Consider the following 25,433-nt stretch of genomic DNA (forward strand, 5'->3'; position numbering starts at 1 on the left):
TTTTTTTAGGCTATAGTTTTAAAAAAATGTTACATTAACGGGTGCCTTGTTTTGTGATGATCACGTTTGTTTATTCGTGTTTTGCGATGGATTTAAAAGTGCGCCCCAAAAACACTCACCCCAGTGCGACTTACCGTATTTTCACGACTATAAGGCGCACATAAAAGTCATAAATTTTCTCCAAAATAGACAGGGCGCCTAATAATCCAGTGCGCTTTATATATGGACCAATACTAAAATTGTTATCACGATAAAATAAAATGAATCAGTTGATAAGGGTACACCAACTCTACTATTTTCCCATAGACAAAGTATTACGCAGTGACTGCTGGGATATGTAGTGGTTCTTTTGTCAATACACCCAATGGATTGTGGCCTGTATACGTCGACATCAATACAGCTTGACAAAGCATGGAAAGCACCGTTGGAAAAGTTACGCTAGCTACCAGCTAGCTACTATTGGTGAATGGATTGCGGCCGCCTGGACGAACGTATAAAACTCAGCGTTTTCGATGACTCGTTTGGACAATTGTTCAATTCAGACACAGAAAATGAGGACTTTGATGGATTTGTGTGTGATGATGACGTGAGTAAGTTGTAAAATGGCTAAATAAAGTACAACCGAACTCAGTTTTGCTTCCGTTGCCTTTTTAAAAACATGTTTTTAGCGTGTGGGTGTAGCGTGCAAGGACTATATATCCCAGCAGCCGCTGCGCACCGGAAACCGGAAAAAGAGTCTGGGGCTGCTTCCGGTAGCCAGCGCTATTGCGGTTAGATATTCATATATAATATATAACATATATGCGTCTAAAAAAACGGTGCGTCCTTTGTGTGTTTAAAATACAGAAATAGCACTCGTTACTGACACTGCGGTTAAAAATACGATGCGCCATATAGTCGTGAAAATACGGTATGGCGTATTTTCGTCCTTAGATGGTGCATTCTTTGGCTAATGTGGCTTTTAGTTGGGAAAAATACGGTATCCACAAGTGCTAATAATGGTAGCTACTAACCAGGTCGTGTCAGATGCGGTGGTCACTGGCAGATTTGTGATCTCAGGGTAAGAAAGATGCCAATGGTCAGCGCTCAAAGAGAATGAGCAGTTCGCAGTGTCGGGTATGCGGGAACATATCCACGGCCACGGCCAGACTCGGACGAAAGGCTTCTCCGGTGAGTTTCTTCTCGGGATCGGGGGGGCAACAAAGCTCCTTGAAGTTCCTCATGGCCTCGCCGTCCGCTTTGCACGACACGTAGAGCAGGCGGCGGACGGCGGGCCCGTTGCGCAAGGCCCGGACCACCCTGGGATGGAGGCCGGCCCGAGAGGGGTTGACCAGGGTGAGCGGGTGTCCGTCCCCGGAGGCCCAGCGCGAGACCAGGTCGGGGAGCACGACCTCGGCCTTCCCGGCGACGAACTGGCAGTTGTCCAATCGGTTGAGGGCGGCGTTGTACCTGGCGTCCTCCACCGCCTGCTCCACCAGCTCCACGCCGACGAGCGGGCGCACTCCGGCGGATGCCGTGATGCCCATGGCGCCCGTCCCGCAGCAGATGTCCAGCAGGGTCCCCGAGCCGGGGTCGGAGTCGGAAACGGGGGCGCAAAAGTCTCGTATGGTGGCGTACAGGACCTGAGCGGCCGAGTGGTTCACTTGGAAGAAGGCGTCGGGGGAGATTCGGAAATTGAAACCCAGCATCTGCCAATGACAGTCAAGAGGGGGGACTGTTATGCACCTCCATACTTTGGATCACGTGTCAAAGTGGCGGCCCGGGGGCCAAATCTGGCCCGCCGCATCATTTTGTGTAGCCCGGGAAAGTCAATCATGAGTGCTGACTTTCTGTTTTAGGATCAAATTCAAATGAAGAGTATAGATGTATATTAAATTTCCTGATTTTCCCCCTTTTAAATCAATCATTGTCATTTTTTTAATCCATTTTTTTCTGTGTTTTTAGTTCAAAAATCATTTTTGTAAAATCTAAAAATATATTTAAAAAAGCTAAAATAAACATTGTTTTAGATCTATAAAAAAACGGAATATTCAGGGATTTTAATCCAGTTCTTTTAATCCATTTATTTAAAAAATCTAAATATTATATATCTAAAATGGTCCGGCCCACGTGAAATCAAGTTGACGTTAAAGCGGCCCGCCAACCAACCTGAGTCTGACACCCTTGCTTTGGATCATCATTTGATGAAAGGAATTGGACCATCATTTGGTCCTAATAAAGTTTGTCATGTTATCGGGAAATGAGCAAAGGCCATTTTCACGGGAACAAAAGTCATTCCATTGGCTATAATGTAGTATATGTCATAGAACATTATTTTAGTCTTCAAAATACTTTTTTTTAACTGTTAAAATGAAGATTATTTTCTTCTATTCCACCCAAAAGTTCCTCCCATTCCAAAGACGTTTTCCGGACTCGTCGTTACCTGCTCGTAAATGTGGGCGTGGCCGTACAGGAGCTGGTAAGGCGAGTCTTGGTGCGTGCAGCGAGTCATGGCGCACTCCTGGAAGTAGAGCGAGTGCAGCTCGCAGGCCGAACCGGCGCCCCCGGTGAAGAACTGCGTCAGCTGGGCCTTGTGGGCCTCCAGTTCTTGCCGGGCCAGCTTCTGCGGGTGGAAATGGACCACGGCCATGGTGTGGCCCGCCGCGTTGGTCCTCACCGTGACCTCTCGCCAATGCCCCCCCTGGTGGAAGAGCAGGCAAGGCTCCAGGGGGGAGCGGCGGATGAATTCCTGATAGCACCTGGCCACCAGTTTGTGCTTCTCGGGCATGTTGGGCAGGTGGTCTCCGTTGACGCACAGCAGGTTGCCGTGCTTGCCTCGGCCCAGGTAAAAGCCCACCGTCTTGGGGTTCCCGTCCACCCCCCTGTTGACGGAGAAGGTGGACTTGTTGCGGTAACCGTCCCGGACCGGAGACGGCAAGATGGGCAGGACGGGGAAAGGGATGGTGGCTCCCCCGCAGAGCTCTTTCAGGATCTCCTCTTGATGGTTTTGCTTGATTTCAAGTTGCTGGTCATAACTGAGCCTCCACAGCGGCGTGACGACGGAAGCCAGTCTCTCCTCCCAGGAAAGGTCATCGGCGGCCCAGGTGACCTTCTTGGCGCTCTTCCTCTGGTGTTTTTTTGGTGGATTCAGTGTTCCCGGAAGACTGACTAAAGTGTCTTTAGATGGTAAATGCAGAGAGTTTCTCCAAGAAGGATGCACAGGAATCCGTCTCGCAATAAGAAATGACTTACAAAATGCCATTGTGGATCAAAAGGGCCACAAAAAGAGCGCCTGTAAAGCGAGAACATGCGTGTTAAAAAATTAATTAATTAAAACACCGATCCTGTGCTTTAATGTTGGCAAAGCACAAGTTCGTTGTGGTTTTCAGCAACGTGTAGTAAGTGGTAAAAGGCGGAGAGAGCTTTGGGGTCGCATTGCTGTGACTTTTTCCGTGACGTCATCGCCGTGCGCCCACAATTGGCGTACGTAAATATTTCCGCCGTGTCGCAATGGATTCAAACAAGGACGAAGCCGAGCGTTGCATCAAAATAGCACTGAATGCCGTCGGCAACAACCAACCGGACAGAGCCAGGAAGTTCTTGGAGAAGGCCCAGCGTTTGTTTCCGACCAATCAGGCCCAAAGTAAGTCGCGTAAAGCGGTATTTTAGGGCTTTAAGAGCCAGCGGCGTGAACGGCGCTCACCGGTTGCATTGCTAACTGCTAGCATCATAATGGTTGGGGCTAGTCAGCATTCGAGTGACATCCCGTCGTTCGGCTCCCCGGACAGATTTACTGGACTCGCTGTCGCGGAATGGGAAGCCTCCGGAGCAGAATGGCGGACCGATGGACGGTGATGCGCCCTCGGCGAGGCACCGTCATCACAGAGAGGACGCCGAGACGAACCCGCACCGTCCCGCAGATTCGACAAAACCTTACACGGCCGAGCAGATGGAGGCGGTCAGGAAGTCAGTATCCCGTTCCATCACATCGCCTTACCGTGATTTTTTTTCTGACAAAATGAGCAATTTATCGCTCGAATAAATCCTAGCCGATTTACATTGCTTCATAGGGTCACATGGATTTGTTCGCTTTTCAAAATAAGAGTGCATAATCCAATTTAAAAGCATCCATTTTTTATTACATTGTTAGTGCTATCATGGAACAGCTTTTTCTAAATATGTCAATTCATACTTCGGATAAACACTATTGGGCTTTTGTTTACTCATTTTTTTTCAACCTGACAGTGACATTTTTAAAATAAAAAAAGATTGTTTCCCCCAAATCTGCACACCCTGCAGGATTAAAGGCTGTAAAGATTACTACCAAATCCTCGGGGTGGAGAAGACGGCCTCGGACGAAGATCTGAAAAAAGCCTACCGCAAACTGGCGCTGAAGTTTCACCCGGACAAAAACCACGCGCCCGGAGCCACCGAAGCGTTCAAAGGTAGACGAACGTCAATCTGTCGGATCGAAGCTTTGACCCAAAAGCTGACGTTGGTCTCCCCGGAACGGTTGAGATATCGGCAACGCGTACGCCGTGTTGAGCAACGTGGAGAAGCGACGGCGGTACGACCAGTACGGGGAGGAGCGGTCGCAGCCCGGCAGGCAACGACAGCACCGTGACTTTGAAGCTGATATTTCGCCCGAGGATCTCTTCAACATGTTCTTTGGCGGAGGCTTCCCATCGAGTCAGTAAAAGGAAAAACTAAAGTACGGGTTAAATTAACCACGCTAACGGGCTAACGTTCCTCTTTTTAGGTAACGTCCACGTTTACAGAAACGGAAGAATGCACTTTGCGCAGCACAACCGGCAAGAGAGGCGCGAGCAACAGAGAGATGTAAGTGGTTATTTGATTTGATTTGATTTAACCCTTTGAGTTGTAAAATCAAGGAGAAAAACATTGCAGCCAAGTGTTCCTCCGGATGGAGCTAGCTAGCTTTGCCACAAGTGTTTTAAAGGAGACTTGCGAGAGAGAAATTTGAACTTTGAAATAATATCTAGATTGAATATTAGATTGGAAAAAAAGGACACAATCAAGAGGCGAAATGGCCAAAAAGGCAGATTTTCATCTATTTTGATGTTTGAGTGTGGCTCTCAAGGAATAACATTTGAAAATAGGAATCATTCTCAACTATTTGTAAGATGCTAATGTTTTTAGCGACGTGTCTTTGCGAGCAGGGCGGTCTGGCTCTGTTGGTCCAGCTGATGCCCATCCTGATCCTCATTTTGGTGTCGGCGCTGAGTCAACTGATGGTCACGAACCCACCCTACAGCCTTAGCTACCGCCCGTAAGCTAGCCGGCATCCGCCCACCCGGCTCCGCCCACTCCGCTAACAACTCGGTCCCGCCAGGTCGGCCGGCTACGTCCACAAGAGGCACACGTCCCACTTGAAGGTCCCCTTCTACGTGGGCGAGCGCTTTAGCGAGGACTTTACCGGAGCCGATCTGAAGACGGTGGAGAGGACGGTGGAAGACGACTACATTTCCAACCTGCGCAACAACTGCTGGAAAGAAAAGCAACAGAGTGGGTGATATTTTTTGTTTTGTTTTTGCCTCCATTTAATGTCAACTCATCGACTCGAGATCCTTTCCCGTGCTCGCAGAGGAAGGCTTGATGTACCGCGCTCGCTATTTCGAGGACGCCAAGTCGTACCAAAGGGCGCAGAGGATGGGGACGCCCAACTGCAACCGCTTGTCCGAGATTCAGGTCATGCTGGACGGCTAGGAGCCATCGTGGGTATGTCAAAAGTCTTTCCGCTTGGCTAGCGGGGTCTTTACGAGCCACGGTGTGAAGTATGGAATGTATTCTTGTGCTTTTTGTTAGTCAATTGGTTTATTTAGTGTAGTCACTAGAATAGAATTTTGCATGGCCTAGCGGAAATTTCCGTCCGTGACGCCTATGAGTTAGGGGCGCGTCATCTACCATGACGCACCCATTTCTTTGTTCACATTTTCCCGCCTAAAGTTTGTATCTATGTCACATGACCTTTGTCAATAAAACTGGCAGATCTGTTGGAGGCAGGCGGGGAATTCAAACTGGTCAGGCTGGGGGATAGACGCATCTCCTGGCGCTGGCTTTTCTGACTCCCTCCTTCAGCTGAAGCTAGATAAAACTCATCACGGCTGACTGTGTGTGCTTCCTCTAATTCGAAGTTATTGAATGTTAATCGATTAGTTCCAACATTTTCTGGTGCCGAAACCCGGGATATTCATTTCTGAATTTTCGGACCGCGGTGGACTGAAAGCCGAAAATTACTGACGTCAGCTACTCTTACTTTGAAAGAGAGGGCATTTCGGTCGATCGCGGCCCGTTTGAAGAACTTAGAGGAAGCACACAGAGTCAGCCATGATGAGTTTTATCTAGCTTCAGCTGAAGGAGGGACTCAGAAAAGCCAGCGCCAGGAGATGCGTCTATCCTCCAGCCTGACCAGTTTTAATTCCCCGCCTGCCTCCAACAGATCCACCAGTTTTATTGACAAAGGTCATGTGACATAGATACAAACTTTAGGTGGGAAAATGTGAACAAAGAAATGGCCGTGTCATGGTAGATGACGCGCCCCTAACTCATAGGCGTCACAGACGGAAATTTCCGCTAGGCCATGCAAAATTCTATTCTAGTGACTACACTAAATAAACCAATTGACTAACAAAAAGCATAAGAATACATTCCATACTCCATACTCGGCACCCTGGATTTCTCTTTTACAGTCCTCGGCGTCCTATTCTGATTTCTGTTTTGATTTGTAACCGCAATGCTTGTTCTCTTGAAGGTTCTTCCGGTTTCCCCTGGAGGATGGAGCCCCCCATTTGGAGTGATTTGTGCAGCAGCCAACCCGAGAGAATCAAACAAGCCTTACCCACATTGGGCAGCAAACCTCAGGCGGGAGGAATTGTGCAGCTTCTGTCCGCCTTCCCAGACGACTTCCACTGACAATATTGTCTCCCCCCTTTGGGCAAGGTCCTCCATTTTGATCGGTGAAGCGAGCTGCTGAGATTTCGATTTTTCTCCTCTGATTTTTCCTGTCGAGAGTCCTTCCTTCCTTCCTTGCGCCCGCCTGGCCTTGCCTGAGCCCAGGCTCCCTTTTTGCTTTTCTAGTGTAAATATAGACTTTTTAACAGTGAGATTTATCAAAGTTAATATTATTTATTAAAAATGTTAAGCGACTGCTCGTAGTCCACCAGATCAAGAGGAGTGAGAAATGATTGCACAGGTTCAACCTTGATTAAATTAACAAACTGAAAGTTGTATCGCGGTTTTCTCTTTCAATAAATTTTGTCTGGAATCGTCACACGTTGTTTCACGTTTATAAAAGTCGAAAAGAAAACGCAAGCACGGATTGACGTCGCAGTCCAAACTACACCGAGTTAATCATTAGCCATATTGAACAATGTGTAGCTAAAGAGGCCTTTTGCGGTGCCCAGTTTCATAAAAATGACATTTAAAACCTCAATGTTGTATACTTAAAAGTCACGAGTGCTTCTTTTGTCTAGTGAGATCATTTAAAAGCAAAAAAATATGGATTTCAACTTACATGCTATGCATGTCATCTTCCTCCTGTGTCTGCCTGTAGTAACCAAACCCTCCACACGAGGGTGTCGTTTCTCTGATTTCATATGACACCAGTTTTTTTTTTAACTTTGTTACATTTTCACCTGCAGGGGGAAAAACAAAATCAATCTACAACCATATAACCTTAATAAGAAATATTGCTGAACCATATTCCATTTGGAAATCATTTTCAATAATTATAAGGGGGGAAAGTCGCTTCCACCCTGTACTGCTTTTTTGTATGGTAATGTCATTGACTTGTTTGAGAGGTACTCAAGAACATCTAAGCCTCTAAACTAAATAAATAATGGCTCACTTTTATATTTAAAAAAATCATACTCTGCACAATGGAAAGGAAGAAAACATTGTCAGCCATCCATCCATTTGCTTTCGTATATTTATTATACATGAAGTGGCTAGCCGTTAGCCCGAGGCAGTCAATTAAGAGCTCTCGGAGGCCCGTTTCAATTGTAAAACATGGCGGGCGACACGCTCTATTTCCTCCTCCCCATTTGTCTTAAGGATGTTTTGCGAGTACTGATCCGATACCACAGTAAGAACAATGCAAAACAACACGTTAAGCACTTTTTTTGGTATCAAATTGCTCCTTAAGAAAAAGGTCTTTAAACCAATATTACATCATGTTAAACATCTACGGCATCTTGGAATTGACTTATTTTTCCCGGTTTAAAAATGGATGGCTTTCCTCCCATGTGAGCGCACCAGCATGACGGATTTCAATTGTTTGCGCACGCCATTGGGAGGCACCGCCCCCGAGAACGTCGCCGATGCGCCCGCGGCGACACGATAGACGGAACGGAGGCGGCGGCGGTCGATGGCGATACGATGAATTGAAGACGTGGGAAAAGGAGCCGCTTGGCTTAAGTGCTTTGGCCGTGTCTCCGTGCCCAATGAAGCCATTCGTCATTTCGGCGCCGCCGCATCAAAAATTGAGCTCGTCTGTCAACGTCACATTTTTTTTTGCGATCCGACTTCATGGTGGCAACTGAACGAAAAGAAGAAGCTCGCTGTCGCTTTCGTTAGTTTCTTTATTAAAAGCGGCACTAACGTTGACGTCTTTTGAAGCCTGAGAAACGTACTCCAACGGAAATTGAATTTGAAATTTGGGGATTTCTCTTACGGTCCTATCTCTACTTACGAATGCCTTTAGGTACAAAATTTTGTTTTTAGTTGTTTTAGATGTGTCTTTACGTGCTAACGTTAGCCTCTTCCTTACTGTACCGTACTACCGCATGAATAGGACAAGTTTTTGCATGCTTGTTATTCATTTAATCACATTGATAAATCATTTTCTTTCATGTTTGTTTGTTTGTCGCATCTTTCATACAAAATTGGAACACGGATCATTTTTAAAGGGTTGAGTTGGTCGTTTTTTTGAGGACCGTGGAACGAATTATGGAATTTACATATAAAGTACTGATCTACTTACCAAATATTCAAGTTACGGTTTCTTTATTAAAAGCGGCCACAATGCCCCTCCCTCTCTCTCTCCTTAGTTACATTAGACACAAATTGATGAACCTTAGACCCCGCCTACAGCCTTTGGCCTTCCTCTGGAGAACGCCTTGATGAAGAATTAAAACAAATATGGCATAAACATGTTCCATAAATGGGATGAAATAAAGTTCCAATCCATAAAAGGTATTTATCCAACGATGCTGGATTTCCACCGTGCCCGACATTAGCATCGTCGCTAACGCTCACAGATTGGCTGCATTCCCTCGAACGTAGGCCACGCCCCCTCGCCCCTCCCCCTCCCCGCAGAAGAAGATCGTCCTGGAAGCCCATCGCTTTTTTTTCTCTCCTCCTTCCAGCCTCAGCACCCTCCTCCCTCCGTCCATCCCTCCATCCGTCCTCTCGCCGCGAGGAGAGGAGAACCTAGAGGGCGCCCTCCCTCCCCCTCCCCACGCTTCTCCTTGGACCCGACACGGCACGCTCCACAGGGCGGATATGTGGCGTCTGGCGTGGATCCTATCGCCGCTGCTGCTGCTGCTGGTCTCCAGCCTCCGGGTGGCGGCCGGCGTGGCCGTCCAGGAGGCGGAAAAAGCGGGCAATTTCATGGAGGACGAGCAGTGGCTGTCCACCATTTCCCAGTACAGCCGCAAGATCAAGCACTGGAATCGCTTCCGAGACGTAAGTGCGTGCGTGCGTGCGTGCGTGCGTGCGTGCGCGCCGCTCCGTTTCTGCCAATGCGGCAAGCGAGCGCCTCCGTCCGCCATTCACATGACGAACGGGGACGGCAACTTGGCACGAATCCACGTATTTCAAATGAAGAAGAACATGTTCAAACTGCTCGTCCCGTCGTCCGCGAGTTCCACAGCGTTTTTCCAGGCGTTGCCGTGGCTTCACTCGGGGCTTTGATGGTGTAAAAAGGAGCCATTTACACGGCTAATTGGGTTTTAATAGACCCGAGGGCGGGTCTAGGTGTTCCGTGAGCGCTAGCGTTCTGGGACGGGAAGGACGAGTGTCGGTCCGTTGTTTGGTGAGCTTCATCGGGGTCTCCCACCCGGTCCGCAAGGGACGCCGTGGGTCCCGTCTATTGCGCCGCCATTGGGTCGGCGTGCACGGGGGCCCAAGAGCCGGTCCCGGGCCTTGGCGGTGGTCTCCATTCGTTTCCGAACGTTACTTTTGTTCGTGCGCGAAAACAGAGGAACGCCGAAAAACGGTGGTGCCGTTTCGGCGTTCTTCTGTTTCGGGCTTCCTTAGCCGTTCTTGTTTTTGCCAAAAAAACATGGGTGGTCGCCGCTAAAGATAGCATTTTGGATAGGGTTGCTCGTCTTGTTGGTAAACGAATCCGCCATTGAAAAGAACACCCTTGTGAGGATGACAAATGGAAGCACTGGAAAATCGGGGTCGAATTTTGTTCAAAACAAGTTCGCTTTTGCGCAAAGGCTTAGATGAGATATTTGGTCCTAGAAAATAGACCCAATATTTTGGGTGAGGATCCTCTTCCGACCGGGTTCCGCATCTGAAAACACGACTTAAAAAAACCAAACAAAAGAATCCATTTCTGGTCTCACCGCGTCGTAGAGCCACAAAATAAATAAATACCCCCAAGGGGGAAAGTACGACGCCACGTGTGGTATTTGGCTCTTAATTTATGCTCAAAGCTGAAGCGAGACACGGAATGGCTGACTACGCTCGTGTGTGGCGTACATTTGCATTTGCGTGTGTGCGTGTTGAAGGCCAGTAGTGATGGCGCTGCTATCTTTGCGGAACGACGGGCCGACAAGCATCAGAGGAGAGAGCAAGATATTGCTGCCGTAGCAACGCAAATCGATCGCAATCGGCCTCGCCGGGAGGGTGGCGACCGCTCTAGGATGGCGCCAATTGGGAATTAGCCTCCTCTTGGTTGCATACGTCTTCTAGAACGCCACACACGGCAATCTACACCGGCGTGGCTCCTTCCGAAGACGGAAAACCGGTAGCCAGGTGTCCGTCTCTGGGAATGACAGGCGGCGGGCGCCATATTGCCGTTTCCCCAATGGGGGTTGACAGGCAAGGCGGCGGGCGCTGAATATTCATTCAGTCAACAGCGGAAGGCAATCATCAAAATAAGGCCACTCGAAACGGGAGCTCGGCACCCCCGCCCGAGAGATGCGCACGTATCCCTCGCAAACGCCACGCACGCTACGCAAGCGGCAGAGTGAATAGTGTCAATATTTAATGTGTTTTCCCGGGAAGAACGCAATTGAATCTCCGTGGGCGGAAAAAACGGGGGGAGATGAGATTGAACCGTCGACCAGTCACGGAATTCAATCCTTTAATCTGACAGGCGCAGTCGACGTTTCATTCCGCTAATGCGACAAATCCACCTGGGTGAAAAAAACGCGGGGGAGCGGCGGGTTTTGAGACTATTGACGTCTTTTGAAGCCTGGTTCTGAGAAACGGACGCAAACGGAAATTGGATTTGAAATTTGGGGATTTCTCTTACGGTCGTATCTCTACTTGCGGCACACGGTCGATTGGTCGCCAGTCTTTTGGTCGCCCGGAAGGTCATTGATAATTACCATTTAAATTGTTGCTCAAATTCCCTAAAAACAAACTGCGAATGACTATTTCGTCATACTTAATGCCCTATTAATTATTAGGCTAAAGAAAAGCTCCAAATTTCCCGGACTTTTATTGTTTTTGTTGGAGAACTTGTTAAGACCGACTGACGTAGCTTCTTAAAGGGACAACGCATGTACATACAAACTCTTCTACACTCACACGTCGGCTATTGTTGGCTTTTATTGATGCGTCGACCGTGTTGTTTTACCTTGTTTTGTCGCCGGTCTTTTGGTCGCCCGTTGTCGCGGTCGGGGCGACCAAAAGACCGGCAACCAATCGACCGCACATGCTACTTACGAATGCCTTTAGGTACAAAATTTAGTTTTTAGTTGTTTAAGTGTGTGTTGATGTGCTAACGTTAGCTTCTTCCTTACTGTAGCGTACTACTGCACAAATAGGACAAGTTTTTGCATGCTTGTTATTCATTTAACTACATTAATAAATCATTTTCTTATCATTTTCTTTCATGTTTGTTTGTTTCTGGCATCTTTCATACAAAATTGGAACACGGATCATTTTTAAAGGGTTGACTTGGTCGTTTTTTGAGGACTGTGGAACGAATTATGGAATTTACATATAAAGTACTGATCTACTTACCAAATATTCAAGTTACGGAAAAAGTTCTGGAAGCAATTCATTTTGTAAGTAGATGTATGACTATACATGCAAAATACTTCTGGTCCGGGTGACATTTTGAATTTACGGCTGTGTTTCTGTCGGAGTAATTGTGTTTCAGTTTTATATTTGGTGAGCAAATAGCCACGAGGCTCCATTTAGTGTACAACGTTTGTTTTTTCATTCTTCGTACGGCACTAAATCAAAATTCAATTTGATACGCGACATTTGCTTCATTTTCCTTGTGAAAATACCCCATCCTTGATATCGCCCAAGCATGAAATTGGCCTAAAATTTTGCGGATTTGAAGCCCCGATGCGATCCATCACCCAGATATGCCGGCGTGCATGGATCGGACCGCTTTTGCTCGCTTGCTTAGCAACTTAGCATATGTATTTTTCGGACTATAAGTCGCACCAGGCCAAAAAAGGGCCATTTTTTATAATTTGATCAGAAAACATGTTATTTGTCACTTGGTCTAAGCCGTTTTCAGTCAAACGTTTGGATGAAAATTAGCAGAGGCTACTTATGCTTGTTAGCTTTCGCATTTTTTGGCAAGTTACAAGAACAATTTCTATTGAAGAATGTCATGACCGTCAAATAATTTGATTCTGTTGCACATGATTACGGCCTTTTATTCCTTAAAATTATTTGTAGTACAAAAGATGTGTAAATCTGCAGTATGTTGTTTTCGTTTCCCCTTTGGTTTTGTCTTTTTTTTTCTAAAATCAGATCGGTGTAAACATTAGCCGAAGCAAGCTTTTAAACGGAACAATAATAGCAAGAAAGATCAATTGGTTCAAGTTCAAATAAGAACAAAGCCGTGATTGAAATGTTTTGCCGCCTGAGATGAAATACGCGCTTGCAGATACAAACTGACTAAAACACAAACAAAATCAATACAAAAGCCAGCAGGCTTTTAAAAACTGAAACTTTTCGATAAAACAAAGTGGTAAAATAATACGTATCGCGTTTCAGTCATTTGGAGGGAGTCTGATTTTATTCCCGTGATTCTACGGTCGTGGCGGTTTATCATTCGGCACGGCAATTTTGTTAGCGGTTTCGTTTCAACGGGTGTGTAAACTAATGACTGAATTGACGGGCGAAATGGCTGAATGAGAAAAGACCACCTTTCCGTGTTTCATTGCATTTCATCACATTGGATTGCCTACCCCTCTTTTGGCCTACTTTCATTCCGAACGCTGCTTCCTTTCGATTACCGCAGATCAAAGAGAGAGAAAATCTGGCTTTGTCGTAAGGAAGAAAAAAAAATCTTGTCTTGCTTTCGCAAACTGTCAACGCAATAAATAATTAAATATAGCTAAAAGAAAGGGGTTGTGTTGTTGGTTTTTTGGGGGGGTGATGATTTGGACCTTTGGGGGGCGGTTGGGATGATAATGTTGACTGGTACTCGGTCTTTTGGTCGCCTGGAAGGTAATTGATAATTAGCATTAAAATGGTTGCTCAAATTCCCTAAATATAAACTGCGAATTATTATTTAGTCGTACTTAATGCCCTATTAATTATTAGGCTAAAGAAAAGCTCCAAATTTCCCAGACTTTTATTGTGTTTTGTTGGAGAACTTGTTAAGACCCTGCCTCACTGACGTCGCTTCTTAAAGGGACAACGCATGCACATACAAACTCTTATACACTCACACATTGGCTCAGTGAAACTGCTCAGGGCCATTGTTAGCTTTTAAAGATGCGTAGACCGTCTTGTTTTACCTTGTTTTGGTCACCGTTTTTTGGTGGTCGGTCTTTTGGTCGCCCGGACCCAAACAACGGGCGACCAAAAGACCGGCGACCCAAAAAACGGTGACCAAAACAAGGTAAAACAACATGGTCTACGCATGAATAAAAGGCAACAATGGCCGTGAGCAGTTTCACTGAGCCGATGTGAGAGTGTTGTTGAGTTTGTATGTACGTGCGTTGTCCCTTGTCACAAGTTCTCCAACAAAAAACAATAAAAGTCCGGAAAATTTGGAGCTTTTCTTTAGCCTAATCATTCATAGGGCATTAAGTATGACTAAATAATAATTCGCAGTTTGTATTTAGGGAATTTGAGCAACCATTTAAATGCTAATTATCAATAACCTTCCGGGTGACCAAAAGTCCGGCGAACAAAAGACCGGCGACCAAACGACCGCTCACGAGGTTGACTTGAGCAGCAGAAGGTGGAGGCCACGTGGCCAATCCTTGATAAGCTCTCCAGGGGGTGCCGCAGTGGAGGAAATGTTCAGCGCAGAGCTTTATTCTGCACCAGCAGGTGAGCGATTGGGCCCTCGCTGTCAAAACCAGGTGGTAGGAATTGGAGAAGACTATTCTATCTGTGTTAAGGTGCTTAAATTTTCTCATTGGGGAATTCAGAAGGCAGGGCTTTATCATATGGGTTTTAAATAGCTTCAAACTTTGCCTATTGAGACATGGGAACGGAAAAGACGCAAATAACAAAAAAAGGTCAAAAAGTTCCGGAGCACTCAACATGATTTATGGAAGCGTGTTCATGGTTAAAAACACACGTCACAGGGCTATTGAGGTCAATAGCATTCATTAAAATATGCTTGTTCAGAAAACAAAAGCAAGGAAATGTAGTATTAGCTTAGCATTCGCGCCATTAGATGGTCACCACTCAAATGGATGCAGCCATGGGAAACCTGTGGGAGCTAAATTTGACACCCTTTCCTTCATTTTTTTCAATCCGCTTATCCTCACAAGAGTCGCAAGGGGTGCTGGAGCCAATCCCAGGGTGGGGGACACCCAAAATGGGTGGCCAGCCAATACACAATGGGACAAATACTGTGCTAATGTGCTACAATTAACCTAGCATTCATAAATTGGGGATTTGGGAGGACTGGGAGTACCCGGAGAAAACCCACACAAGGCAAACTCCGCACAGGGAAGTCGGAACCGACCCTCAGTCTCATCACTGTGAAGCGGACGTGCTAACCAGCGAGCACCACGCTGCCAAAATTCGGAGAACGTAGCAAAAATGAGCCGCGCTCGGCGAGCAAAATGTGACAGAAGACGGGGAACTTCTCCCTGAAAAGAATCAACGGCGAGCGGCACCCGTCAGTCACCTGACGGGCGCGCGTCGTTCTGGGCGCTAGCTCAAGCGCCTCTTTTTCATGAGCATCCGCCCAGTAAGCATCAAAAGCTCTCACTTTGGCGCACTTCCTCTCGCGTGGGGAACGGCGGGCTTATTTTTAAAGAGAAACGCCGAGCTGTCAATCACACGTGGAAGACATAACTTCCGCCCTCACGGTACATCAAAGCGCTCCTGTCCCAGATATGTCATCTTATTCCCCTCAAGTTAGTAGTCTAGTGCTTTTTATAACATATTTTGGAGGACGGGATAAGAAAATAGACCTTTTTTTAGGGATGAGAATATCGAAGAAAAGTGGTGCTCGGACGATTCGCCGAAAGACGTTTGGCCGACGGACGTTTCGCCGATGGACGTTTCGCCGAAGTGCTCGCCACGCCCCCGGATTGTGTGTGTAAATCTTTTTCAACCTCGGCCCGCGGGCCATATACGGCCCGGTACAGATAACATTCATTTAGGAATAACAAGGGCATGTACTGCCCCCCGCTGGACATATTTCTAAATACAAGTACGTACTACAATGTGCTGCCATTTTTTTATATTTTTTATTTTATCCTTGCTTTTAAAGTAGTAGCCATTTCGAGATCACACAGAACAGTACGTGACAGAAGAAAATAAAGTAGTAGTAACAGTAAGTACTACTGTAATGAAATTGTAAATCCAGAAATCCTACTCCAAAAAACTTACACCCGCATAGAAAACGTTGAGATTAATCTTTGAATTAAGGTTCTCAGCAAATCATTTTAAATATATATTTCCTAAAATAATGGGAAATTATTTAAAATTAAACTAGAAGTAAAAGTGTTGAAGTTCCATGGCATTTTCAGGTATTTTTCTCTACGCAAGGATAAAATAAAAAATATAAAAAATTGGCAGCACATTATAGTACGTACTTGTATTTAGAAATATATCCAGCGGGGGGCAGTACATGCCCTTGTTATTCCTAAATGAATGTTATCTGTAACGGGCCGTATATGGCCCGCGGGCCGAGGTTGAAAAACATGTACACACACGATCCGGGGGCTGGGCAAACGCTTCGGCGAAACGTCCGTTCCGTGAACTGTCCTTCGGCCAAACATCCGTCGGCCAAACGTCCGTCGGCCAAACGTCTCTCAGCGAATCGTCCGGTCACGCAGAAAAGTAGCAAAAAGCATTGGCAGCAACATTTAAGAAGGGAGTTGAATCTTACCTGACCTGGGCGATGTTTTTCCATCCTTTGCACACATTTGGGTAACTTTCTACGTCATTGATTTTCAGTCGTGTCGGCGCGGGGGATCGTTTCCTGATTGGTCCTGGCAGGGGCACAAATAGAGATTAGTGAATAATTCAGGTCATTGAATTGAATGGAATGCCTATACAAGTAAGATTAAAAGCTTCACTTTAGAGTGCACGCATCAATAAGTAGTCCTAAAAAGATTCATACGCAGTAAAAGTGGGGTAAAAAGGGTCTAGTAAAGTGTTTAGCACACGTGATCGGGTTAGCTTTGGTGTTTTGAATGCAAGATAAACATTGGCGAGGCTAAGACGGAAGATAAACATGACTTATTGATGTGCATCTGGCAGTTACGAGATTTTATAGAGCAGTGACAGTTGCTCATGAAGTCTGGATGAGTTCCACACTGCAAAAAAAATGGGATTGATGGATTTTTTTTCTCACCCGATTCCGATCCTCTGAAAAGAACGTGACGGGAACTCAAAGTGAAGATCACGTGATGTCGTTCCCGCTAATTTCCACCATTTTTTTTTCTTTCTCTCTCCCCTGGCTTTCGTGGCATCAGGAAGTGGAGGTCAGTTCTCATGCTTGCTTTTTCCGTCCGTGCTGTCAAACGTGTGTACGTCTTCATCCGTGCATGGCTTGGACTTCATGAATAATAAACGGGAAGCGGCGTCCCCGGGCGGGTGCCATATGCCTGCCGTGAAGGTAAAACATCCAGACATTAGTGGGAATCATTTCCATCCCGCTGTACGTACACGTCTCGCTGTGCTCATCATGACTAAAAGGCGCTCATTATCATCAGTGTGCGATGCTAACGGCGCTTCTGACTTTGTCGTCTGACTCTTCCTTTTCCATTTTTCCACGCAGGATGATTACGTACGCAACTGGAATGAGAATCAAGGCTCCAGTGACGGTGAGTGGCCTTTTATTTCAGTCAAATTTAACATTGAAATGTTGAAAATAGCATGCAAAATGTCACATATTAGCCGCATCTCCGCGTATAAGACGTACCCTTAAAATGGTTGAATTTGACAATTTCCTTCGTATAAGACGCCCCCGATTCACGTTTAGCATTTCATCAGTTCATCTTTTCTTTATTTTGAAACAAATGAGCGTATCGGCCGCATTGTCTTGCGTTATGGCGTTCCGTCCTTGTCAAGTCGAATTTATGCGCGTATAAGCCGTACCCTTAAAATGGTTGAATTTGACAATTTCCTTTGTATAAGACGCCCCCGATTCACAATTTTCACCTCCATTTTCATGGTTTTAATAAGGAGAACAAATGTCTTACTTTGAAGGGAAAATCTTAAGAAAAATCATCGCACGTGTTATTTCTGAGATATTGTATAAATCGATTGTGGATTGTACACAAGTGAGTTTTTTCACATGTTATGCAAGATACGGTGTATTTTTTTCATGAATTTCATCCATAGACGTCAGAATTAATGTAGTTTAGCATTTCATCTGTTTATTTTTTCTTTATTTTGAAATAAATGACTGTATCGGCCGCATTGTCTTGCGTTATGGCGTTTCGTGCTTGTCAAGTCGAATTTATGCGCATATAAGCCATACCCTTGATTCAGTCCTCATTTTTTTGGAGTGACAAATACGGCCTATATGCCAAAAAATACGGTATTGATTCATTTCCCTGTAGCGCTTATCCTCACCAAGGTCGCGAGGGTGCCGTAGTTTGTCCCAACGGTGAGCGGCAGGCGGCCGACACCCTGAATTGCTTGCCAGCCAATCGCACAGCAATAAAAATGTCAACAAACCTTTTAAACGTATTTTGACTGGAATTAAATCAGTGGTATAATGAATTTTACCACGGCCCACACACACTCCCTTTCGCGTAAATGCCATTGTTAGTAGGATATTATTGGATAGACGGATGGAGGAGAGCAAGGGAAGGGTGTGGGTGACATTTCAAATGTCAGCTGGTATAAGAACTGTTACCTTGGCAACCAGGAGCGAGACTCCACGTCTTTCTTCCAATCCTCGATGGGGCCGATTATCTTGGAGCGCCTACAGATGCCAACAGGGGGGGGCGGTCGGGCGGATTTAGCCCGACTTCCACGTCTTCAAATCAGACCTGCAAAGTATTAAAGCATACAATTGACATTTTGCTAACTAAAAGCCACCGACCAATCATACGGATATCAAAGTTGGAGTTAGCGTTCTGGAATATTAGATTTGAGCAGAAGTTCATTGCTAATTGAGGCGAGTTAGCTTCCGTGACCGGACGTTTCGCCGAAAGAATTTGATCCTAAAAGAGAAAGTCGGCACTCATGATTGACTTTCCCGGGCCGCACAAAATGATGCGGCGGGCCAGATTTGGCCCCCGAGCCGCCACTTGGACACCTGTGCGCTAGACCGATGGGTTGCGCGAAAAGATGTTGTGATTTTGGTGTGCTTTCCCAGACGTGGACACCACCAAGGACCCGTGTCAAAAGGTCAAGTGCAGCAGGCACAAGGTCTGCATGGCCCAGGGCTACCAGAGAGCCGTGTGCGTCAACCGCAAGAAACTCGAGCACAGGCGAGTACGCGGGGGTAACAAATGTGTGGTGGCTAGCCGCTAACCGGCCTGCTTTTTTTTTTCTTCCCCGGACCGTAGACTGAAACAGCCCACTTTGGGGTCCTCTGGCGGCCGCTGCCGACCGTGTCCCGTTTCCTCCACCGGACCCGTGTGCGGATCCGACGGGCACAACTACGCTTCTAGGGTAACCGGACTTTCTTTGAATCGGAAAGTGGAAGGGTTGCAGCTTGGGGGGCTGTGGGGTTGATTTTTTTGGGGGGGGGGTGAAGGTTTTTGGCTCTGGAGGTGGAGGACAAAAACTGATGACTGAATGAGACATGGGTTGGAAAGGAGTGTTTCATTGATTTATACCAAGGGTGTCAGACTCGGGTTTGTTCGCGGGCCGCATTAACGTCAACTCGATTTCATGTGGGCCGGACCATTTTAGATATCATTTTTAGATATATATTTTTTTATAAATGGATTAAATGAACTGGATCAAAAGCCCTGAATATTCAGTTTTTTTAATAGATCTAAAACAATGTTTATTTGAGCTTTTTTTCTTGGTAAGGGAAAATCGATTTGAATCATTATGTTAAATATTAAAATGGAAAATGGAAAATATTTTTATATATTTTTAGATTTTACAAAATGATTTTTGAACTAAAAACAGAAAAAAATGATTAAAATAATTTCAATGATTGATTTAAAAGGGGGGAAAATCAGTAAACATAATATACATCTATAATCTTCATTATAATTTGATCGTAAAACAGAAAGTGGGCACTCATGATTGACTTTCCCGGGCCACACAAAATGATGCGGCGGGCCAGATTTGGCCCCCGGGCCGCCACTTTGACACCTGTGATTTATACTTTGTCTCTTCCACGCCGACCTTGGGCAAGTCTCGCGCAGGAACCCAGGCGCGCATTGGCTCCTCCGCTCATGAATATTTGATGCGCGTCGCCGCAATAAGTCGCTCCACTTCACCTCCGCGCGTCCTTGTCGCAGGTGCGCGTGTTCGTGTCCGTGTGTGTGAAGGCATTTCCTTGTGTGGCAGTGCAAACTGGAGCAGCAAACGTGTCTGACGGGGAAGGAGCTGACCCTCAAGTGCTCGGGTCTCTGCCCGTGTTCCACCGCGGCCCCCGCCAAGCAAGAGAGCAAACGCGGTAAGACGCCGCCCGCCGGCCGACGCAAACAATCGGCCGTGGCCCGATTCCCAACGCGGACTTCCCCGCAGAGAGTTGCACGGGGCAGGATCTGGCCGACCTGGGCGAGCGCCTCCGGGATTGGTTCCAACTCCTCCAGAGCAACGCCAAGCGGAGCAACAACACCAAGCCGGCGGCCAAAAGCGCCGCGTCAGGTTGGAAGCGCTATTCGTACGACTGTTACTGGGCGGATCAGATCTTCCTGCTTGGACGTTGCATGTTCTCCCCGTGCTTGTGTGGGTTTTCTCCGGGTACTCCGGTTTCCATCCACATCCCCCAAAAACGTGCATAATAGGCTAGCCCGCTGAAAACTGTAAATGAATGATTGGTGTTCCATCGCCTCGGGCCCTACGATTGGCTGGCCACCGATTCCGGGTATCCACCAACTACTACACATAAATGATTTAGTAATAATAAAATGTAATGATTAATATCTACGAATGGGCGGCCCGGCGGATGAGTGGTTCGCGCGTCGGCCTCACAGCTAAAAAAAAAAAAGGGATTTTATTTTGTGCGCTCCATATGATTTGCTGTGCGTAGGGAAGACGAGTAGTGCGCAATTGCGCACGCGCGCAGCTTAGAGGGAACATTGAGCACCCCCGCGACCCCCAAGAAGATAACTATATATCATATCATATTTTTTTGTAAATGGATTAAAAGCCCTGAATATTCAGTTTTTTTTATAGATCTAAAACAATGTTTATTTTACCTTTTTTTATATATTTTTAGATTTTACAAAATGATTTTTGAACTAAAAAACCCCGCAACCCCCAAGAAGATAACTATATATCATATCATATAATATTTTTTTTGTAAATGGATTAAAAGCCCTGAATATTCAGTTTTTTTATAGATCTAAAACAATGTTTAGTTTACCTTTTTTTAATATATTTTTAGATTTTACAAAATGATTTTTGAACTAAAAACCCCCGCAACCCCCAAGAAGATAACTGGTTCGGATCATAAAAGAAAAATTGAGAAAAGTTTTTTTAAATGACTGTTAAAACTGGGCTTTTCTTCTTAAGAATTTTCCTACGGTTGATGCATCTACTAAAATATGCAATTTGAATGTTTTTCAAAAGAACTTTTGTGGCCAAAGATGAGTAAAAAAAAACGTGTGTTTGTTGGCTTACGTTCAGTTCTGGACAGGAGCCTGGCGGCCAGCTGCAAGGACTCGGTAGGTTGGATGTTCTCCAAGCTGGACACCAGCGGCGATCTGTTCCTGGACCGAAGCGAGCTGGCCGCCGTCAACCTGGACAAGTACGAGATCTGCATCCGTCCCTTCTTCAACTCGTGCGACTCCTTCAAGGACGGCAAGGTGTCCGCCGCCGAGTGGTGCCTTTGCTTCTGGAGAGAGAGTGAGTTCGCCATCTTCAGGGTCTATATTTTCAATTGAAATGTATAACTATCATTTGAATCTGATTTTTGTTATATTTTTGGGGTAATGTGTTAAATTTGATGTTTAGTTTTTCTAATTGCCGTTTTGCGCTCTGCATTTTCAGAAGAAAAAAGAATATTGAATATGTCTCTTAGTATTACTTGATTGCAAATGTTTAATAGTTTTAATTGTATGCTGGTAAGGTTATATTTATTAACATTTTTTTTACTTAATATAATTTGGATTTTTACTAAGTAATTTCACGTTCATAATTTGGATTTTTATTAAGTAATTTCACATTTATACGCAAGTTCAATTTATGTTTATACAATGTTCAATTGGACATTCTTCTGTATTTTTAAGACCATAACAAATATTAACATGAGCACATGACGTATATTATACATTTCCATCGTCATGGGTTTTAGAGATTTTACCGACTTGGGGTGTAGACATACGTGATAGTTGAACAATGTTCCCTCTAAGCTGCGCATGTGCGCAATTGCGCACTACTCTCGTCTTCTCTGCGCGCACAGCAAATCATATGGAGCGCACAAAATAAAATCCCTTTTTTTTTTTTTTTTTTAGCTGTGAGGACGCGCGAACCACTCATCTGCCGGGCCGTCCATTAATAGATATTAATCATTACATTTTATTATTACTAAATCATTTATGTGTAGTAAACATGCACCTGCTTATGGCAGGTGTGCTACTGGTGTGTGCCCATAGCGAGCAATGATGATGTTGCTCACACCGGTACTCAGTGTGCTCAGGGAGGTTGTCTTTCTGCCCAGACAAACCAAAAATTAGAGGGAACATTGGTCTTGAAATATATACGGTACACAATAAATGGAAAATTCCTAATTTTCCACCCATTTGCCAAATGTCTTTCCCTCAGAACCACCTTGCCTGGCTGAACTGGAGAGGATTCAGGTGCTCGATGGCGGTCAAAGAAAGTTCGGTAAGTCTGAATCTTAAACCCACCACGGGAACGGAGAATCCGTCTGAGGTTGACCGCTCGGTGTGCTCGCCAGGTCGATTTATCCCAAACTGCGACCAAGACGGCTTCTACGGGAAGCTGCAGTGCGACAGGGGCGAGTGCTGGTGCGTGGACCAGTACGGCGGCGAAGTCGCCGGGTCCAGGATCGGCGGGAAACCGGATTGCGGTGAGTTTTTCTCTCCGATCCGTTGACACGCCCACGTTAAAACCCTCTGGGTGCGTCCCTGGGTATTAGCGCTCTCCTCTGCCCTTCACAAGGGATCTTTTATGTCAAGTGACTTTCCACTTGAAACGGAGAGCACGTTCACCCTCGTTTGGGTTGCAAAGCGTGTCTGGCGAACGCCAGAAAATTCTTCTGGAGATCAGACAGAAGCTTCTCGATAATAATCGTTCCTGTGACGGACGAGGCTTAAGAGTCTTAAAAGTCAAAGTCCTGCCCTTTTTTCAGAACAATGCTGAGATGTATTAGCATTATCTCATAAAACTTATCAAAAGGACACTTTTACACCAGTTTGGCGTCTTATCTCATTAAAATATGTGAACGTAGCCTCAAATAATGTGTATATAAATGAGGACCTAAGTAGAATTAATGAATGGATTCTGAAAAAAAGAACATTATTAAGCTACACGGACAGCTAACAAGAAAATTAGCACTTCTTTGAAGCTCTTCCTTCATTTTTGGGTTTTGTTGTAAAGCTGGATCACAAATTATGAACAAACTGACACACATTTCAACAATAAAACACTTGGAGAATTTTAATTCAAGTGTCTAATTAGTCGTTGTGATAAATTAGTAGATGGAATGAACCTAGCTTGCCTTGTAAAAGTCCGCTAGCTTAAAGTGCTAACGTTTTTTTAACAATTCTGCTCAAAAATCATTAAAAAAACATTTAAACATACCCCTAAACAAAATTACAAATGGATAAACAAAAACATATTAGCTCAAACAAAAACTCACATTCTTGTTAGCCTTGACAGGATTCAGTCATGTTAGCTGAGTCATATTCACAGTTGCCTGTAGGGGGCAGTGTATCTTCCCAAAACTAAACCATTACAACCCCATTCCAATGAAACGAATCATAACAGCAGCAAAATTGATTTTGAAGCTTTTTTCGACAAAGAACCTTTTTCATTTTTATCATGAAATATCTCGTGCATCCATTATTCAATATGGTTGGTGAAAAGCGAAAGGCTTCTAGTGAGGGAGGTGCAAGGAAGAGGCAAGCCATTTCATTTGAAACGAGTGACAATAATAACGAAGCTTGATGCGCGTCAGAAAGTGGTGAGCGTTTCACGTGAATACAACTTGAATCGTTCGACCGTCAGTACCATTTATAAACAGAAAGATGGAGCAGCAGGACCCAAATATTGAGCGTTGCACAAAGTTTGCAAATCAATTGAATGATGCCATACAGTGCTACCGCAACATTTATGATGAAAAAAGGAAGAAAACTGTGCAATCGTCGTTAGATCGCTTCTTTCGGCCACTTTCTAATACATAAATCTCTCTCTCTCTAATGTATGTATGCAGTACTGTATGTATTCTCTCCATTTTATTAAATGTTTTTTTCAGTACAAACCAATGTTGGTTACTTATACAAGCCTTAAACCTACAAATGCACTTATATAAACCTTCAATATACTTATATAGGCCTTAAACATAAATTATAATACAAAATATAGCACTGAATCAACTTACGAACAAATTCAACTTATGAACAATCGCTCGGAACCTAACTCGTTGGTAAGTAGGGGAGCGTCTGTAATGTGAAGAGAAAGACTAAACACTGCTGAATTTTTGAAAAGTTGATCTACCCAAAACATGGTAAAATGGCTACCGCTGACTTCTCGCTCCCGCGCAGATGACGAAGCCGCGTATTCGGGCGACTTCGGCAGCGGCGTGGGCTGGGAGGACGAGGACGAAGACGAGAAAGGCGGCGAGGAGACCGCCGAGGAGGAAGAGGGCGAAGCGGATGACGAAGGCTACATTTGGTAAAGGATGAAAGAATTGACCCTCTCTTTTCCCAACCCCGTTTCCATTCCCCAAACACCCCCCGAGCGACAACGGGGGAAAAACTCCCCCAGGCGGACGTTGATCGGCGACCACGTCACTAGCAGTCATCGTCAATTTGTCCCTCAGATTTGCGCATCTCCGTCCCGCTTTCTCGTCCGTACGTACGTTTCCATTTTAGTCGGCTTTCGGCCATTTTGGAGGAGCCTAGTTTAAAATGGCCGACCCTCTCGCGTAGAAACGTTTGGCCTTGTTTTTGTTTAGTTTTTTTAAACGGGAACTCTGTCGTCACCCTCATCTCACGCGCTTCGGTAGTGCCGTCCCATTGTCGAGGCGCGACGCCTGGATTTGTAAATAACATGAAGCCACGTGCTGTACGATAAGAGAGGTCGCCATCTTTGTTTATGCGACAAGTGTACGTCGTATCGTCGTGTGGGTCAGTTGTTGTGTTTATTAAAAAAAAAAAGGAAATGATAAGAATTCAATAAATGTGAGCGTGAGTGGTCTCAGTTGACCACCGTACGTACATTGGAGTCTTTGGATGATTATTGTTTGTCCCGCCTATATTTAAGTTTTTATCCTCCTGCTCGTGGCGACCATGAGGATAAAAGGTGTAATATTGCAACAACAACAAAAATCTACTTGCTTGTGGTTAACAAGTGAGGATTGTATTATGAGAATGAATATTGAAAGATTTTTTTTTAATTTGTTTATATTCTGCTGCACTTCTCCGATTTAACACTAGTGGGCGCTGGTCTAAACAGGATTTCTCCATTAGCCTATTTGA

General features: G+C 45.3%; 3 protein-coding genes across 6 annotated transcripts in view; 2 read left to right on the top strand and 1 right to left on the bottom strand.

Moving 5' to 3' along the window:
- Positions 1 to 18,624, bottom strand: part of trmt2b (tRNA methyltransferase 2B) — a 19,267-nt gene extending 643 nt beyond the window's left edge. Inside the window, exons 1-6 of one of the 4 annotated variants that reach the window (XR_013303785.1) lie at positions 18,491 to 18,624; positions 16,979 to 17,231; positions 16,511 to 16,613; positions 7,514 to 7,634; positions 2,423 to 3,271; positions 1,012 to 1,688 (exon numbers count right to left, since the gene is read on the bottom strand). Coding sequence is in view for 3 of the 4 variants with exons in the window: in XM_077612705.1 (XP_077468831.1) it covers positions 1,080 to 1,688; positions 2,423 to 3,241 (1,428 nt within the window). In the remaining variant the exon portion in view is untranslated. Of the gene's footprint in view, positions 1 to 1,011; positions 1,689 to 2,422; positions 3,272 to 3,682; positions 4,047 to 7,513; positions 7,635 to 8,980; positions 9,436 to 16,510; positions 16,614 to 16,978; positions 17,232 to 18,490 lie in introns of those variants that run through there. The other 3 variants (XM_077612705.1, XM_077612704.1, XM_077612703.1) reach the window with 3 other exon arrangements.
- On the top strand, positions 3,417 to 7,270 carry dnajb12a (DnaJ heat shock protein family (Hsp40) member B12a). The gene is made up of 9 exons (XM_077612713.1): positions 3,417 to 3,622; positions 3,768 to 3,945; positions 4,279 to 4,424; positions 4,498 to 4,668; positions 4,739 to 4,818; positions 5,160 to 5,269; positions 5,333 to 5,505; positions 5,585 to 5,718; positions 6,752 to 7,270. Exons 1-8 carry the CDS (start codon positions 3,490 to 3,492, stop codon positions 5,704 to 5,706), a joined length of 1,113 nt encoding a protein of 370 aa, XP_077468839.1. The 5' UTR covers positions 3,417 to 3,489; the 3' UTR covers positions 5,707 to 5,718; positions 6,752 to 7,270.
- On the top strand, positions 9,308 to 25,172 carry spock2 (SPARC (osteonectin), cwcv and kazal like domains proteoglycan 2). The gene is made up of 11 exons (XM_077612733.1): positions 9,308 to 9,684; positions 17,100 to 17,108; positions 17,405 to 17,450; positions 18,956 to 19,070; positions 19,149 to 19,254; positions 20,110 to 20,218; positions 20,290 to 20,412; positions 21,397 to 21,615; positions 22,534 to 22,596; positions 22,670 to 22,801; positions 24,498 to 25,172. The coding sequence occupies exons 1-11, from the start codon at positions 9,502 to 9,504 to the stop codon at positions 24,629 to 24,631; spliced, it is 1,239 nt and encodes a 412-aa protein (XP_077468859.1). The 5' UTR covers positions 9,308 to 9,501; the 3' UTR covers positions 24,632 to 25,172.
- Positions 25,173 to 25,433: the final 261 nt, after the last annotated feature.

This window comes from Stigmatopora argus, chromosome 11, assembly GCF_051989625.1.
Source record: "Stigmatopora argus isolate UIUO_Sarg chromosome 11, RoL_Sarg_1.0, whole genome shotgun sequence".
NCBI classification, from domain to species: Eukaryota; Metazoa; Chordata; class Actinopteri; order Syngnathiformes; family Syngnathidae; genus Stigmatopora; species Stigmatopora argus.

Coding starts and splice junctions, on each gene's coding strand:
- dnajb12a (XM_077612713.1), top strand. CDS start 3,490: ATGGATTCAAACAAGGACGAAGCCGAGCGTTGCATCAAAATAGCACTG. Junction 4,669..4,738: donor TGGCGGAGGCTTCCCATCGA/GTCAGTAAAAGG, acceptor TCCTCTTTTTAG/GTAACGTCCACGTTTACAGA. Junction 5,270..5,332: donor TACAGCCTTAGCTACCGCCC/GTAAGCTAGCCG, acceptor CGGTCCCGCCAG/GTCGGCCGGCTACGTCCACA.
- spock2 (XM_077612733.1), top strand. CDS start 9,502: ATGTGGCGTCTGGCGTGGATCCTATCGCCGCTGCTGCTGCTGCTGGTC. Junction 20,219..20,289: donor CAAGCAAGAGAGCAAACGCG/GTAAGACGCCGC, acceptor ACTTCCCCGCAG/AGAGTTGCACGGGGCAGGAT. Junction 21,616..22,533: donor CCTTTGCTTCTGGAGAGAGA/GTGAGTTCGCCA, acceptor TCTTTCCCTCAG/AACCACCTTGCCTGGCTGAA.